At 52.1% G+C, this 18,242-nt stretch overlaps 4 protein-coding genes across 4 annotated transcripts; 3 read left to right on the top strand and 1 right to left on the bottom strand.

The window, feature by feature from the left end:
* Positions 1-8,701: 8,701 nt before the first annotated feature.
* J4E88_006970 (uncharacterized protein) lies at positions 8,702-9,769 on the top strand (the record flags this gene model as incomplete). Its single annotated transcript, XM_049400592.1, has 1 exon — positions 8,702-9,769. One exon carries the CDS (start codon positions 8,702-8,704, stop codon positions 9,767-9,769), a length of 1,068 nt encoding a protein of 355 aa, XP_049253540.1.
* Positions 9,770-14,490: 4,721 nt separating this feature from the next.
* J4E88_006971 (uncharacterized protein) lies at positions 14,491-15,156 on the top strand (the record flags this gene model as incomplete). Its single annotated transcript, XM_049400593.1, has 1 exon — positions 14,491-15,156. One exon carries the CDS (start codon positions 14,491-14,493, stop codon positions 15,154-15,156), a length of 666 nt encoding a protein of 221 aa, XP_049253541.1.
* Positions 15,157-15,364: 208 nt separating this feature from the next.
* Positions 15,365-15,987, top strand: J4E88_006972 (uncharacterized protein; the record flags this gene model as incomplete). Its single annotated transcript, XM_049400594.1, has 2 exons — positions 15,365-15,372; positions 15,594-15,987. The coding sequence occupies 2 exons, from the start codon at positions 15,365-15,367 to the stop codon at positions 15,985-15,987; spliced, it is 402 nt and encodes a 133-aa protein (XP_049253542.1).
* A 395-nt stretch (positions 15,988-16,382) lies between these two features.
* J4E88_006973 (uncharacterized protein) lies at positions 16,383-18,101 on the bottom strand (the record flags this gene model as incomplete). Its single annotated transcript, XM_049400595.1, has 1 exon — positions 16,383-18,101. The coding sequence occupies one exon, from the start codon at positions 18,099-18,101 to the stop codon at positions 16,383-16,385; it is 1,719 nt and encodes a 572-aa protein (XP_049253543.1).
* Positions 18,102-18,242: the final 141 nt, after the last annotated feature.

The following is an 18,242-nucleotide window of genomic DNA, read 5'->3' on the forward strand; positions in this document are numbered from 1 at the left end:
CTGCCTCCCTTTCCAAAGAATACAACGGCACTGGTATCATGTGCGAGTCACCAAAAAACCTTTTCCCACTACTACATGTTCCCTTCTTCGCCTGCCCATACCAAAAAAACTACACCGACAGCATTCATGTCCTCGTCTCCGCCTGGCTTCTCTCAAAATGCAGTCCGACAAACGACATGGCCTCGCAGCATTCTCGCCATCTCAACCTACGACACGCTCCGACGTATAAAAGCCTCTACTGAGCTATCGCCTTCTTCTCTCCTCTACCAACTTCCAAGGATTTCTTCGCAAAAATAAACGACGTCCTTGATCATGGTTTCGGCTTCGCTGTCTCGAAAAATCGTGGACGACTTCGCATGTGCGGGTCGCCAGAAAAGGTTGCAGTACTCTTGGATGTGCTTCCGGCCTTTTGAAACAGTTGGGGTATGGCATAATGGGGAGTGCCTTCCTCTTCCTTTTTCCCAAAAAAAGTCGCTGTACAGAACAATGTTTCCGGGAATTGTCCGCCGCGGCCTCAAAACAGCATGTCGACTCTTTTATGCTACGGACACTGGATATATAAATATTACGGCTCGACTGGCCCTCTCCCCCTTTCACCTATCTTCCGCAAAAAGGCCTTTCGGAAACCAAAATCAAAGAGTTCCACGATGTGGAGTTTGTGTCTGCGACTTTCTCAAAAACAGAACGAACATTATGATGGGGGCAGTCAAAAAAGGATCGACGAACCATTCGATGTGTTTCCTCCTCCGCTCCGGTCCAAAAGTCACGAGAGGAACCACCTATGCTGCTTCTTCTGGTTCAACTTCTCATCTCGCCATGAACCCCGAAACGCCGAAACATTCTGCTTATGTGGCTGCGCGCCTGCTGCTGGGGTATAAAATGCGGTTGATATCGAGTACTTCTTCTATACTCCACACCACGGTACCACTCTCCAAAACAATCTCGAGCATCGCCATATGTGCTGCTCTTCCTCCGAAAATTCCAGACCTACATGGACATGAGAAGTGTGCGCCGGAGATCGAAAAAACTCACGAGAAGAACGCATGTGCTGTCTGCTGCACCGTCGCATTACGTCGTTAAGAGTGGTCAAATGCTACATCAATTTTCAGCATAAAAGCAGTTTGGCGACTTCTTTATGCTGGCAGTGTGCGGCGGAGATCGAAAAAGCGAACCAAAAGCATGCATGGACTGTCTGCTTAGCCGTCGCATTACGTCGATGAAAGCGGTCAGATACTACAATACTTCCCAGCATCTAAAAATATCGGCGGCTTCTTCATGTTGGTGTGCAAAAACGCTGGCTGAGTATAAAATCACATCTTCGGTGTCTCGCTACCTCCTTCTTGTCCTTCACGTTCCGGGGTTATTGTCCAAAAATACCATACGCCGTCTGGATGATCTGCTCCTCCTCTTTCCAGAAATATCACCAACCACTTCACATGGCTGTATCCTGCTCTTCGAAAAATACCACTTAAAAGCATCATGCGACTCTCCGCTGCTCACCTTCGACAAGAAAGACTATGGAACCTTTCCATGCTGCTGTACGACTTCTGGCTTTTATAACTACCTCCCGCTGGTCGACTATCCTTCCTCCATCATCTTCGACAACTCTTCCTCTCAAAATTTGTTGTGGCCTTATGATGGTCTGCCTGGCTTCTCCTCCTCCAAAAACATCACCGACGCTGAGTCATGTCGCGCTTCGTCCAAACCGACAAACTCAAAATACCCGAGACCACCAAATGTCAAGAACGGGAACATCATGCAGTTCCAAGACGTTCGTCGGACTCTTCCATGCGATCGCACGTCCAAGGCGGCGTGTGTATAAAAGCTCTTCTTGAGCTCTTCCCGGCTTTTACTCTTTATCCTCACACTCATTGTGTGCACTTCCAAAACTCCGAAGATGAGTTGGATGTTCGCTCCTCCTTCTCGAAAAGCGACAGACCAAGCAGTATGTCTGGCTGTCTTCCCCAAAACTGCATCACTGGCAACAAATGATTGCCTTCTTTCATAATACAGCATACGCCCACAGAATGACTGCCTGCCTTCTACAAAAACCTACTCCGAGGACTCATGACTTTGTCCTCCCGAAATTCACTCACGCTATCGACATGCCCACCTCCGGGAGCGAATGTCTCCGTTACTTCGGCGCAGTACAGTCGGTCTGCTCTATTACAACGCTCGATTTGTACAAAATTATTCCTGGAGACATATATGTCTTCTCCTCTCCGCTGAAAGAAGCAGCCATCATCGACATGGCCGCGTTATCTTCAAATCGACTACGCCAAACAAGAATGATCTGCGCCGGTACCACGAATACCTCAATCACTTTGGCGCAGTACAGCAACAATTCCCTATTTCTGCGCTCGATCTGTTCAAACAAGAATACATTCACCTAATGGTCTCTGCGGTTCTCCAAAACTATGACCACAACGCCGTATGGCTGTGTTCTCGAAAGCGCGTGAGAACACGAATGTGACCTCCCTCGGTATCTTGCGCATGCCGTACGCCTTCGACTCTTCGCTCTCGAAAAGTCTCTCTGCCATTGTGCGGTCATTCCAAAAGGTTTGCTCACCAACCTGATGGTCGCTTCTCGTCTCTAAACTCAACGCCGATCTAGAAATGGCTGCTTTCTCCGAAAAAGACTTCACACCTTAGAAGGCCAAGATACCGACGCGATTCCTTCTCGCAAATGGTCACAATATAAGCATATGAACTTTGCTGGAGTACGGGTATTTCATTTACTTGGAAGCAACTCAGTCTTCATTATCCAGCCCTACATTCGATTTATCCAAAAACTACCCGGACAGAACTGATGATCTGTGCGGTTTCTTGAAAACTTAGCAGAGGAACGTTCTATGGCTGTGCGTTTCGAAAACCCATTCCGAATACGGCATGACCAGCTTCGGCACTACGAAATTGTCACACACTTCCCGGTCTTTTCTCCTAGACTTTCATATTACCACTGTTAGGTACTTGTTCCGAAAATCCTGAACAGAAAGTTACATGACCTCTGGTATTCCGCAAAAGCCAATACTCTCAGTCTTATGGTCTTTCTGTCAAGAAGATCCTCATCTACAGGCCCATGTCGCGGTCCGGCCCCGCAGGTATAAAACCCACCTGTATCGACCTGATCTGACTCTCCATCTTTTCTCCCATTCTGGAGTCCAAAAGATATGTTTCTATGCAACATGGAGTTCGTTGCTTCTGAAAGTGCACCTCAAGCAGTATATGCGGTCGTTCTCGGAAAGGCTGTAATTACAGTTGAAAACACTTCACGGCTACTACCATGCGACTCCGGCGAGCAGTCGGAATCTTCAGGCCAACCACGCCATGCAGTACTGTAAACTAGTCGAGCACACCGGGATGATCCTTCTTCTGGAAAGAGAGGATTCTCAAATTCATGTCCTGGCCCGGCGTTGCGAGTACAAGAGCCCAGGGAACAATCTCAGCTCCTGCTCTCCATCTTTCTCCTCATTCCGAAGGCCTTTCCAAAAAACAGAGTTTGCATTGCACCAAAATTCTTTCGGACACCGTCCATGATCTCGTCTTTCCAGAAAGCTCAGGTGCGCATGGTCATGTTCTGTGGCGACAATGTGTCTAAAATTCACCCAAACTCCTCTTCTTGGGGTTCTCATCTCCAAGGACCTTCAGGTCGTATCCAAAATTCAGGCTTCTACTACGATGTTGTTCCTGGGGAGTCAGACCTCACATAGCGTTTCGTCCTCCGAAATGATGAAGAAGAACTTCGGTGGACTTGGGAGTCGCGGGTATAAAGCCATCCTACATCAACCTGATCTATACTCTCTATCCTTCCATGTACTCTGGAGAAAGCCAAAGAAAAACAAGTGGATGTTTTAACGAGCTCTGCTGTTCTTTCAAACATAATCATTACGCCCAAATGACTTTCTTCTTCCAAAACACGTTCTCCAAAGCCTAATGATCTGTGTCGGCCGTGTATTCAAACTCACGCTCGAGATCTTTGTCTAGAATCTCTCATCCCCGAATCAATTCTAGAAATCATCCAAAAAGCAGACGCAATACAAAATAATGCTGTTCTCCAAAACCAGACTCCGCACATACCGCGTCGTGCTCTAAAACGACAGTCTTTACATTGTATGTGCTCTGGACTTGCGGGTATAAAATCTACTTCCAGGTCTTCTACCTTCCTCTCTTCATCCGCACACTTGTTGTGCAATTTACCAAAACAAGTTGGGCCTGAGGCCATGGTTTTGCCTTCTGCTGAAACACTTAAATACTGCATGTATGATCTTGTCCTTTCGTTGGCGAACAACAAGACTCGGTCCGGTTTCCACAAAATATGATATACTATCGTTATGGGCGTCGCTCAAACTGAATCACAAAGACTCTCATGTTTTGAGAACGACGAAAGACAAGGGTACATGATCATGGCCGTTCTACGCAATCTGGACCACTCTAGGATACCCGAAGAATGCAAGGTTGGTGTGGCTATGTTCGCTGCCGGTCCCGAAAACGCCGCTAGATCGATACATGTTTGCGTCGCTGGTAGACGTACAAAAATCCATGGAGCGCATTTATGGCCTGCAATCAGATCTTTCGACACAACTCCATGGAGCTGCAGTGTGGTTGGAAATGGGATCTTACTTCAAAAGACGCAGGTCTCGCAAGCCATGGCTCTGAGAGTAAATAAATTCAACAGTCGTTTACTACCTCGTTCTCCACTCCACTCAATACCTTTATTGTATGACATCTTTATTCTACCTTAGTCTGCGATACTTCAAAAGTCCGAGACCGCCTTGACATGTTCGTTCCGCTGAAGTCTAAAGAGAAAGCGTTCATGTTTGCGTCGCTCGTCGAACCCGCAAAAGCAAGAGCAAAAGTCTGATGGCCTCCAGACGGTCCTTATCGGATATGAGGGGAGAGTACATCATGGTTTGGAAGGGCACCTTTGCTTCAAAAACTACGTTTCTACCGATCAATGGCTCTGAGAACATATAAATACACCTATTGTTCACTACCTTCTTCTTCACTGTCTCCAATACTTCAAATCATGTTCACCAAAAAGGCGAGTCACAGAAGTCATGTTTCCTGGTTCCCTCAAAATCCTACAAGGAGTGGAAGATGTGTCGAGCGAGTCGTGTTGCCAAATACTCAAACAAAAGCGCTGATAACCTCCGCGATGCACTCTTCCGCTCTCGTCTCCGAAACACGCTTTCGTCGTGCGCATGTCTGCGTCGCGAGACCATCTGCGCCGCGAGACCATCTGCGCTCTAGGGTGGGACTATAAATCGTGCTTTCCACGGTCGTGGTCTCTTCTCTCCTACTATACTTCACTTCGCGACAGTTCTCAAAAAAAGAGAGAGAGACCTCCATGTCTGAGCGGTTCTGCGTGAATTGAAAAGACCATGGGCATTGCGCATGTCTCGTCTGCTGTCTCTCCGCAGATTACCTTCATCAACTGTCAAAAATGATGCAATCTCTAGCCATGAGAGGCCGATCGAGATATTCCCGGTGGTTTATCAAGAGCAGCATACAGCAATTATACCTATAAAACCAAAACCACACCCCTCCACGTCGATGCTTCCTCCACCTATCTTATCTTCATTCTTCCGAAAAACCAAGACCTCTCCCCTCATGACTTGCTTCTCCCGGCAGTTGCTTGTCAGTCTCATCCACGCACGTCATATGCCTACGCACAGTCACAGTCTCACGTCCACCCACCCTACGAAACCGTCAAAAGCAATATCCACCACGTCTCCGAAACAGCGTCATAAATGCCACGTGCCATACTGAGCTACGCCGCTTGTTCAAAAAACGAATTGAGCGTGGCGCAATACAGCCTGACCCGAGTTCGAGATGCAACTCCGAAGTGGATGGAGTGGATGAAGTGGACCGTGATATCATACGTGGTGACACGTCACATGTTTTTGAGGACAGACTGCAAGAGACAATAGTACTGCATGTGCGGGGTGCCGCGATGGGTGAGGGTCCGCGGAAGGGGCATGTCGGTGCGTGGCGTGGAAGGGTCAGATGATGTTTGCATGTATTGTGAGGTGTGTTGGTGGATGTGGGCGGATGTTGGTGGACTGCGCCTCTATTGCATCGTGAGCATCGGTGCTAGCCGGTGGGCTTCGCGTTCTCGCCATCGCTACGAGCCATGAGCCATCGGATGCGCGTCGCCAAGCCTTCACCACGAAGCGGTCGCCTCTCAATACGTGTTGAGCTATCGCCGACAGTCTATGAGACGTCGCTCGGGTTTGACGTCGGCACTGCGGGGTCCGACATCGAGACAAAGAAGACGACGAGACGAGACGAGACGAGACGACGAGAAGGAAGACTCATATCTGCGGCAAGATCAGTCGTGTAAAGATCAAATCCAATGACGTTCTTTTGGGGGCCGCCTGTCTTCTTGTGGCCCAGCGACAACAGCTACATGCTGAAACTGCGAAGCGCTGAGGGACAGCCAGCCCGGGCCGTCGCAACGCTCGCAACCGCCAGCCCTCAAACAGCAACAAGCAGATCTCCCGCCAGCCTTACACAAGCAAATTGCGCAAGCAAACCGCATACTGGGACATCGTCCAACGGCTGCGACAAGCTCCGATGCTGCCATTTTTGGGATTGGGGTGACACAAGCGCTTCTACGTGGGCGGCTCGCACGAACCCGGCCTCGATATAGCAGCCGCGGGGAATTGGGCGACTAGTACAGAGCCTCATCTGGCGCTTCGGCTAGGTAACCTTTTCGAGGCGCGTGGGATGCAGGGATACGGATTCGAGATTGATGAGGTCCAGCGTGAGGGGTTACATGACCACGTCGCGGATCGCTTAGACGGAGGACCTGACATAGGCAGGTGGTGGAGGAAGCCATGCTATCCAGTAGTCGGCGTGCAGCGACTTGTCTTAGCTGGCTGCGACCTTCTAGAACTGGCGACGACGGCGGTGGAAGCGTGATTGGCGAGATGCGCGAGGCGGTGCAGCGGCTGTTGAGGTGGTCTCGAAACTGCGAGGCCGCGACATTGATTGGTACGCTTTAGTTGCATGAAGGTCCAGTCTTGGCATGCTCGAATACCGCGTGTGCGCTGGAGCAGGGCAGCAGAAGATGAACATGGCGTTGGTCGTGCTCGCTGTCATCCGTCGTCGCCCAAAGAGGCTGGTAGCATCTGGGATGGAAACAGGTGTGTTGAAACAAAGATGACTTGTTTGCAGTGCGCGCTGCCCAATGGGCGCAGACTAGATCCCTGCGCATGACGGCGATCCATGGATCGTGGTGGAGAAATCCGAGCTCCGTCCACCGTCTGGCCGAGTGGAGTTGCGATAGACACGCTGTCATGCGACTGACAGATGGCAGGGAGTAGTCACCTTGAAAAACTATGCCGTGGTGCATGCCGTGGTATGCCGTCGAGGCAAGAGGGATGGTATACGATGGCACGGCAATGCAGCAGTGTAGTGGCGGCTGAGCCACAGTCTACTCCATACTGCGAGCATCTCCCACGGCTACGGCCGAATTACACGCATGCAACGCGTGTTCGTGAGGCAAAATGCTTTTCTGCCCAAGAGGCCAACCAAGAGTAAGCTGGGCTCGAAGAGGCTGGGTTGTAGTGCATTCCGCCCACAAATTCGTCACCGTCTGCTGGCATTCTGCTCGGGAGATATATGGGAGCAGGTGTGCTACTACTGCGTGGTCGCATGCTATTCATCAACCGTAGTGCTCTGGCTCCACCTAACCCGACTCACCGCCTCAATATCTGTCTCCCAACCCGGCAACGTGACCCAGCTACGAGGCCAGCAGACCCTCTAGTTCCGGCCAGCCTTCCACAAGCACCGTGATTGTCGCAGTACATAGCGGTCGCTGCTGCCGCAAACTCGAGGCCTGCAGTGCAGCAAACGTCGTGTCTGTACCAAGCCAGTATTTCGCGCACTCCACTCCAACACCTCGACTCCAACCTGCATCCATCTAAAACATACTCGACCGCCTTCGAAACGCGATTCGCATCACGGCTCTATTGGCTGTCAATTTCGCACGCCTAGAGGGCCCTGCGCTGCGTGCAAACCATTGGCTTGGACTTGAAACAGCCTATTCCTGGGGTCCTGCACCTCACCACTCGCAATCTTCCAGGCACCCCAAACGGGCCAAACAGCCGCTGGCCTGAGTCCGGCGTGGCGCGCTACGTAGCTGTTTCCTGTGCGTGAGCTCCATCCATTGGATCCCACACGCAGCCGCCGAACCACCACCCCAAAGGATCCGACCCTCGACTTGGAAACGCATCGCTACCCGCTCAAGGGGCCTGCGAAATAAGTATCACGCCGCCTGCCGTCGATACTTCTTCCTCACAGTCAGTCACCGGCTTCACTTCTCCATCCTCCCTTCTTTCCTCCTGTCATCCTAGCGGTGCAGGTGCCATTCTCCACACTCCGGCAGTGATTCGCGCTCCACCACCGACTTTCCCTCCGACTTCCCAGACTGGCAGCGCCATCTCCCGTAAAATTTCAATTGCTTTGCACCTTCCGACTGGACTCGGACTCTTCACCTTCACCTTAATAATTGTTGCCTTGCCTATCCTGCCGACTCAACCTCGTCGTCAGCCACGCAGCCTCGGACTCCCGCTTACCATCGTTCAGACCGGAATTCCGACTACGCCTCACTACAGGGCATACACAGCATCCACATACAGTTCGACATTCACTTAAGACTTCACATCACCTTCGGGACTACTACTCCATCAACATCATGCCTTACTCACCAAACCTCGTCGCCGAGAACGCGGCTGCCCTGGACCACTTCATCCAGCTCCCGGTGTCACATGACATGATCTCGTACCTTGCACAGAAGGCCACCCAAGTCATCCGCTGCGAACCCTCAATCAACAAGAACCTCCCTCCTACGCCACCAGCCTCGCCTCCTCAGCATGCGGCCTCTAACATCCGCGAGCCTGCCCTGCCATCAGTAGAGGAGTTCATCACATCCATCGTCGAGAGGTCACATGTCCAGACTGCCACCCTCATGACTTCGCTCGTCTACCTCAGCAGGTTACGGTCGCGCCTTCCTCCAGTTGCCAAGGGCATGCGATGCACCGTCCACCGCATCTTCCTCGCCTCCCTCATTCTTGCGGCTAAGAACCTCAACGACTCCTCGCCCAAGAACAAGCACTGGGCCAGGTACAGCGCTGTTCGCGGCTACGAGAACTTTGGCTTCTCCCTCACCGAGGTCAACCTCATGGAGAAGCAGCTTCTGTTCCTCCTTGACTGGGATCTCCGCATCAGCACCGAGGACCTCCACTACCACCTCGAGCCTTTCCTAGCGCCCATCCGTGTCTGGCAATCCCGCCAGGCCGAGAAGGCCAGGCTCGCAGAGAAGGAGAAGGAGCTTGCTCGCCAACAATACCAGCTCACCGCCGAGAACCTCTCGCGCTCAGTTCACCCATATGCGTCGCAATCCTCCCTGTCTTCATACGCACCTCGTCAGAGGGGACCACGCTACATCCCATCCTCCCGCGCACCATCGCGCACCCCATCTCTATCACCACCCACCCGAAGCTCCTCGGTCTCCACCTCTTCCGAATCACCCGTCAGCCTTCACGACGAGCCTTCAGAAGCAATCCTCCAGCGCTACGACGCAGACCAGGGCGCCAACGTTGTATATATCAATGGCCCTCACTCGTACGTCCCCAAGCAGCAACACGCACTCCCGCTGTACGACACCCAACCTTCAAAGAAGGTCAAGACCTCTGCGGGCGGCATCTTCAGCAGGATGTTCGGCCAGACCGGCGCCTACGCCGGCCGCCAGACTACCTATTAATGCTATTCGCTACCTCCACCACTCTCGCTTCAACAGCCTAACGACTTTCCTTATTGTTCCCCAATGACATGATCTGATGAAAAGATGCTCACTGGATGGACATCTCTTCGCCCATCTCGTCATCTCTTCTTGCATTGGCCGGCGTTATAACACAATCTCAGCATTTGCATAGCACAGCATTGTACCGGCGTTGGGATATCAATCAAATCGGAATCTTGAATCGCATCTATATTGCGATTCTCGGCGCGACCGCCTCATAGTAGTTTAGCTCTCTTATAGCTTTCTCACAGCCCACAAATAACTATATACCGCGGGTCCTCTGACTTGTCAGATGTCTTTGCGAGTAATGGGAAAAAAGGAAAAATAAAACATTTTGTTCAAAACACAATTCTTCCGTCTCGTGTTGTTTCCGTCTCCGTCTCGGAAAGTGTATTCTTGGCAACGGGCGTTCTCCTCTGTCAGTGTGATTGAATGACTCTCCCTCCCGTGTATCCCCTTCGCGGTTCGCAATTTCCGTAAATTGGGGTCTGACATGCGCGCTAGTGTGTGGGACGGGTATCTTATCTAGCTAGTGCGGACGGATTTCACTTACAGATAGGTCCATGGTTTGGTGGCGCACGCTCTTTCTTGACGCGATTCATCAATACGCGACTTTGTCCAATATTTCTCGCATCGCATGATGTTTCTCATGCCGCACCCAAACAGGGCGATCTAATCGCTGTGCGGTAATTCGCGCAATGCGGAAGATGAGCAAGACGGCATACAGGGAGCACAATACTCAGCTAGGCATAAAATCTTGTGTCCATACACATACACAGCATGAAATACACCGGTCACTACTCCTACACAACTACACAGTACAGCCACAACGCCAGCCGAGACCTGAGTAAACTGCATACTCGCCAACTCGCGATGATATCCAGTCGTTCTGCCTTGTACGACACCTTCTGCGGGCCGCATGCGCAGCCACAACAGGCTGACCACCTTGCCGACCACACATGACACTTCACATGGACACTTCACCTGTATACCTGCTACAGAGCCTCCGCAGCCAATATATCTCCAGCTGAATGATGAGTTTGACGACGGCTGAGTCGCGCCGGTCAAGCAGAAAGGCTGCCTCACAACCTCCAAGCACCCTCGTCATCTTCGGATCCGAGATCCAATAAACCCCACCGGCATCATCATCAGCAAACCTGGGAATACGCCATGCGCATGTCCCACATCTAACCCGTAACCCGTAACCCGTAACCAGGACTGCAGAAATCTTTTACCTCGGCATCTCATCTCTCCTATCTAAGCTATCCCTCGACGTAGAATCCACTAAATGCCAGATAGCGATGGATGGCACGGCAAAAGATGGCAATATACGATATGCAGGAGTCAAGGAGCTTAGGGGGCCCGCGTAGATCAAACGGGTTCTGAGTGGCAGGAGAGATGCGCTAAGCCTGGTTTGGGTATGGTGGGGGGTTTCAGGTGGGTGGCTTGGCGGTAGAGTGTTTGGGTGTGGTTGGTCGGTTCGTCCAACCGAGGAGGAGGGAGGGGAGTTGTGATGGTCGGTATTTGTCGGAATTTGGGATTGGTGAGTCGGTGAGTTGGGTGGATGGCGGTGAATCATTTTGTTGCGCATGCGATTGCGCGTTGGAAACTGGAGGTGGAAACTGGAGATTGTAGGTGGTGATGTCATTGACGGTCGTGATCGGGTGGGTCTCAGTGTGCGACGCGGTCGCGTTATATGTTATGCACGATACTCTTCATACTTTTCGTTATACTCGAGCTCACGCGTTCCAGCTTATTGGTCAGTCAGCGACGTGCTCCAATTTTCTTGCGATGCGCGAGATGAACCGTTCGCCGGGTTTCAATGGCGCAACACCTTGCGGCTCCCAGAGCTAGGTACCTGGGACTGGGACTCTTCCACTACAATCCCCAGGCATCTTCGGCAGTCAACATCCTATGCTCACTTAGCAGAAGTCCTATACCGTTCAGTGCATACGAAACTGCACAATGCTTTAAGCCCTATATTCATGCTGCGCTCCTCCATCGAGTAACACGCATTACCTGCCAACCCGACAAGAGCAACACAAGAGCGCAACAAGGAGAACCCGTCGTCCTCCAGCTGAATATCTGCACAATATCGATATCTCGTCCTTGTATAAGATCATGCACATGATCAGAATTATGTGAAGACTTACCGCATGCAGCCACGATCACAGTGGATCCTTCGTCTCAGGCATGAAATCTCGCCGCACCTGATACAACAACTGTCAACACTTGCCTGGTAACACGGGTAGCCTGGCATGCCAATGCCAAACACCTCAACCACCGTCTAAGATGGCCAACATGAGGATTCCTCTCGCTTTTTGCATCTTCGTCGCTCGTTCTTCATCCACCTTGAAGGCTTTTCGTTCTTTTCGTAACCGCTGGCCGGTCCCTTTTTCGCTCGTTTTTTTTGTAATCTTTTGTAATGGTTCGGCAATTCACCTTCTTACCGGGGGATCGGAGGGATACGGGAGATGATGGCAGGACGGTGCGGTATAGCCATTGGGGACGGTATAATACTTTCTACGGACTTTCCTTTACGACGACGCTTTCGACGGTGCTTTTGCTGGCGCAGCTCAACGAATGCAGGGTTACGGGTCAACTCTTCACTCTTGCGAATAGATTCCCTGGTTCCGCTGCGTTGGTCGTACAGCTTCTCGCCGCTTTCTTTGGACTTTTGCATCTCGCGGTCATTTGCAAGCTTATCAACTATGCGCTTCGACTGCGGCTCAATAAGGTCAGCGTTTCCCTGGATGTGTTGCGCACTTGGGTGGATATGAGCATCATGCGCGTGGATTGGGACTTGCCTCTACGGTTCTTCTTTCCCTCAGTATTCGTCGTTCTTCTCAGCCTTGTGCCTGCGGCGCTTTGGGCTGGTTCGATGACACCGTCGGTATCGAGGACGGTGGATAGCGGCATGCTTTTGATTCCAAGCTACGAGGATGTGTCGATGATCAAAGAGTACCCGATGATGATTGGCAGTTCGGGACCGTCGCTGCGCACGCAAAAGGGCTTCTTCACGTATTCGGTTGGCCAGCAACAGAGCAGTCAGCTTCTGGCATCAGCGGCTCAGGCGTCTTCTTTGGGTGGAGGGCCCCATGTCCATCGCAAACTCGACAACACGCAATTCAGCTACCGAGGCCGTTCGTATGGGGTCGGTGCATCTATCGGACTCATGGACCAAGGGATCAGGTCGAACAGCCAGGTTGCGGGATACATCTACCAAGAGGAGGGCTATCTGGCAAACGTCACCTGCACATACAACGCAACATCCAACTTCACTCTTTCCGGACCAGTCAACGAATGGATCTATGCGGCTTCCGGTAACCTACCCGACAGCGAAGAAGGCCCGGAATACTCAAACTACATCGGCCACGACGGAAAAGCCATCGTAGCAATGGGCGTAGCGTACAGCGACCGTTCACCTCGCCGCTACCTCGCCATCGCTGCAGGTCCAGCCTACTCCTTCCTCAACACCACGCAATGCGAGTTCGACTTCACACCCACCCTCTTCAACGTCACCGTCGACGTCGGCAATCTCAACATCACCGTCAAGCCCGTGCGCACAATGCCCGATTTCAACCCCCAGCGAAACGTTACGCGCACGGTTGTGCGGCAGTTCGAGCTCATGTCTAACGACATGACGAACCTGTATGTTTCGCTTCTAGGTGAAGCGTTCAACTCCAGTATCGCGGCATACAAGATGTCAGAGACGTTCAATAACCGGACATTTACTGAAGAGGAAGCAACACTGGCGGGTCTTACGAATAGCATGGTTGCTATGGCTGATGACATGTTGGTTGCGTATGCGTCTGCACAGCTCATGGTTGGACGCATGTTCACTCAGCAACCAGCGAAGGTCTACGTCTATGCGCTGCAGTTTGGTCAACCGAGTTATATCTACGCTATCTTCACGCTCAACATCGGTATCATCCTCGCGGTTGTGTTTGAGGCTGTGCGCACAGCAGCGTGGTCTGCACTTGGCCGCTTCAACTACCTTGATCCACGTGATCTCATCGTCGCTGCATCGAGAGGAGGAGGCGACATCGCAGCTGCAGCCGACGACATCATGGAGCGGAGAGAAGGGAGGAGGATGAAGCATATCTGGCTATTAAGCGACCCCGACGGCGGCAACGGGTCCCTCATCGTCAACTTACGGGGCGACCAAGACGGACACGTCAAAATCGAAGTGGGCGCTGGGCAATGCGCCAGAAACGCAGAGAGCGCATACCCGCCAGACGAGAAGAGCATGTATGTGGAACATGGCGCTGAGACAGAGCGGGGCCCGTTGACACCCAAGACACCTATGAAGATGAAGGTTGGCATTTTCGGGTCAAAGCAATAGAAGACATGGGCTTAAGACCTTGCTCAGTGTTCGGCGCTTGGTGCGCTTTGTGGAAGTGGGTGAAAGAAGGTATCTAGATCAGTTAATGAGACTTTGTTGAGACTTTGTGGTTTGGTCAGATGATGAGCATGTGTGGGCTGGAGTGAGTGACGCTGGAACGTGACGGAGGAGGGTATGTGAGGAAGTTTGGGCCAGGGGATGGGGGATATAAGAGGATGGGGGAGTTCGTGATGGAGGAGATATCAACACAGTATCACATCTTCGCTACCATCTCACAATACCATCACAACAGCATTCCAACCCTTTTATCATCAAACCACCAACAACCACCCCAAAAATGTCATACCCACGCGTCACCCTCACCGCTACCCCCTCCCGCGGCCGCGGCGAGCTCGTCGCAAAACTCAACTGGTTTTTCCGGACGGCCCAGAACAACTCCACATTCTCCCCCCAAGAATTTGACGCCTGGTTCCTCACTCTCACCGTCGAAGACCGCGCAACTGTCCACGAGATCCTCCAACCGCTGCACACCAACTGGCCCAGTCAAGTCGAACACCCCAACGTTATCGCGCTGGTACACTGGTTGCGTGAGCACCGTGCCGAGTACCGTGCAGAGCGGGCTGCTGCGGTTGCGGATGACGCTGCGGAGCAGGAGCAAGATGGGGTGAATGGGAATTTGGGGGATGTGGAAGAGAAGGTTAGACGGATTGAGGAGACTTTGAAGGGGATGCAACAGGATTTGGGAGCTCAGCAGGAACAAGCTGAGGCTGCGCCTACCGTACCTGACCCCGAACCTCCTGTTCCCGAACCTACCTGCCCTGGAACTATCGACGAGGAGCCGCAGCCGCAGCCCATTCATCCTCGCCCATATCCCGTCGATGGAATGGACGTTCTCGCCGTCCTCGTCATGGTCCTGGCTCCGGCATGCTTGGTACGTCTCCTGATGATCTTGTTTCTGTTCACGGTTCTCCGACAGGCCTCTAATGGTACGCGACGTCTCTAGATCGGTGTGGCATTGCATCGGCGTTGGTTCCGGTAGTTTCTGGACTACAGAGTTTGGGATAGAACTGCTTTGAGGATTTGATTAGAGTTTGCGTGGTTTCTTGGTTTTTTGGTTTTACAAACACTCGCTGGTAGAACTGACTGGGTTTCGTTGTTGTCTTTCATTAAGGCGTTCTTGTGGTTTCTTGTGGTTTTTTGTCTTTGCAAACATGTCTTGGTAGGCGTTGTTGGAGTTGGGTGTGTTCTTTCTTGTAGTTGCAAACGTAGACAATAGACAAACCGGAGCGATTCGGGATATAAACGGTGTACTTCCTGTGTGTGAGTGACTCTTCATCCGATAACATCATCCATCATACAAGAACAACTTACAACAACCACCAATCTCAACAACACGCTACCAACAATGTCCAACAACAACGACAACACCACCCCCGCCAGCGACGCCACCATGGCCGAGCGTCTAGCCTACTACGAGCGGTCCTGCAAGCGAGCAGAGAAGCGTATCGAGAAGAAGAAAGCCCTCGTCGCTAAGTTGGAGGAGGAATATGCGGCTCTTCTAGAGCAGCTCACTGAAGCCAGGCTCGCACCGAATCTAGACATGGAGCGCATTGAAGTCTTGGATGCGGCGATCAAAGCGAACAATGCAGAGCTTGAGACTGAGGCTGGGCGACACGAGCAACTGTGCGAAGACTACCAGAAGCTGATCGACATGAAGAATGGGTCGGAGGCGGAGTTCATCGCTCGTGTTACGGAGTTTATGAATAAGGAGGCGGAGCGTGACGGTGGCGATGGCGAGGGCGGAGAAGGGGAGGGAGAAGGAGAGGATGCTTAGGTCGAACGAAGGGGTACGGAGTATGCAGACTGGGGATGGTGGTCAGCGTAGTAGCCTAGATTAGCTCATTGTCGCTCTCTCATCGAGATCAGAGGCCGACTTTGTGCTTACGCAATGCTTTTCCTTAGAAAATACATGTCTTGACATGGAACTTGTGGGGTCATTTGCGAAGTGAACGTGATACAATCTCATCATTTGACAGTGGACGTGAGCATTTTGAAAGACAAGTGATCGCATTGAGAAGAATAATCAGCGTTGAAAGGCAGATGAAAGTACAAACGGTAAGCTATGCGAACGCTAAGGGCATGAGGTGAAAGCAAAAAGACAACCAACGATAACAACGATAATAACAATCAAGCTCCCCAGTCCAGTATGTCGCTGGTCATGTCCGAGCTTCAGGTGCTCTCGTCAAGGACCTGGTCGCAGACAGCGCGGTGCTTGATGAAGAAGACGTCCAAGCCCAACTTAGCCTTGGTACCTGAAGTGAGAAGAGCCTGGATATTGTCGCATGTTTCAGGGTGATGCGCACAGAGATCAGCGATGCAGATTGCCAGCTGACCTGTAGCCATCTTGAAAACAGAGTAAGCATCGCAGGTATGAGGCCTGACCTCGGAGACCCATTCTTCGTAACTCTCGTTGTTGAGCGTTAGAATGGCGTGAAGTAGGTCGACTGCGTCATTGCAGCTGACTCCGGGGATCTCTGGGTCGCACAGGGAATACAGGCAGATCCTCTGATCCTCAGGAGTGAAGGGGAAAGATTCGAAATCCGTCGGGAGAGATGGGTCGCTCGCGTGCATCGGCGCCGCGATAGCTCCTGCGCAAAAGCAAGTGTCGTTGAAGTGTCCGCAGAAGTCGCAGTCAGGTTCGCACTCGCATGTGGGGGCCCGGGAGATCACCGGAGCATCGATGGCTGGGTAGACTTTCTTCATCTCTTCCATGACCTCCTCGCACGGGAAGCCCATCAGGAGTGAAGCATTCACGGGGTCGCAGACTGTGGGGTATATGGCACGAGCATACGACTCTAGTGCCGATTCATCGCAATCTTCGACTCCAGTGTGGTACCTCCGGACGATGTTGCACAGTGTTGATTTTACTGAGTGATGTATGGTTGGTACGCGTGTTGGCTCAATGTCGTCTGGAGTGTTGCGAGCTGCAGGGACGCGACGTCTTGCCGGGTAAATGACCCTGGCTAGGCATGGACTGTTTCCTGGTTTTCGTGGCTTCTTGCAATCTGGGCAGTCTGTTTCGCGAGGTGCAGGCGCAGGTGGTGTGAAAAAGCCCCCGCGCGACGTGGTGGAGGTGGTGTCCGATGGTTCTGGCCTGTGCGGAATTGCTGGTCCTGATACGGTACTCGCTGGCCTGGGCGGAAGAATCACTGACGATGTGGACGGTGCCGGTACGAAACCGGGGGTCGGTTCATCGGAGAACTCAGCGGTCATGCCCATGGTATACGTGAACTTCATGGTATGGAGCTCCCGCGATTCGGAACCGTCCGTGTCAGATCCGGAGTCGGAGTCGGTATCCTCTGCCACATGAATTGGAAGGTTGCCCGTGTGAGCTTCAGCGCTGTCTGCACCGTGGTGTGTAAGGCCAAAATATGGGTAGTCGTAGCAATACATGATATCGGCAAGAGACGTGGAATCTTTCAATGTAGTCACGCGTGGTGACGTGTCGCAAAGGACAAGCTCAATGTTGTCTTTAGGGGTGCAAACATGTGTCTCAACCTCTGCGGAGCCGTAGAAGCTCTGGTGACAGCTGTGCAAGGCGATCTTGTTGTGGAAGGGGTTGCCTCGAACTGGGGAGATGCCGACCCAGACCTTGTCCAGGGTGTCCAGGTCAATCGTGTAGGCGAAGTCCATCTCGTTGGCGCCCCTGTTGATACCTTCGAACTTGTCGGAGATCTTGATGGCAACACCAGGATTGAGGGGGGACCCAAAGTGCCATGGTTCTCGGTACTGACCATGAGGTTTGAGGGGGACGTTTTCGGTGAGTGAGCTGCTGAGCCACTGGGGTACAGACCAGATATAGACCGTGTATGGGCAATGGTTGGTGACGATAGCTCCGGCATGAGCCAGAGCCGCGAGTGCGAGGACGAAGAAGGCTTGTCCGAGCATTGTGTTGAAAGGGTTCGGTATGAGAGATGATGCAGTCAGCAGTAGCAGTAGAAAACACTGGAGAAGGGGTTGGAGAAGAAGAAGAGACTCTGGATGGGAGGTAGAGTTTATGAGCGGTGGTAGGCGTGTTTACGTGTCGTC

The sequence above is a fragment of the Alternaria novae-zelandiae genome (genome assembly GCF_023758075.1).
Source record: "Alternaria novae-zelandiae strain BMP 2774 chromosome Unknown scaffold_14, whole genome shotgun sequence".
Classification (NCBI taxonomy): Eukaryota; Fungi; Ascomycota; class Dothideomycetes; order Pleosporales; family Pleosporaceae; genus Alternaria; species Alternaria novae-zelandiae.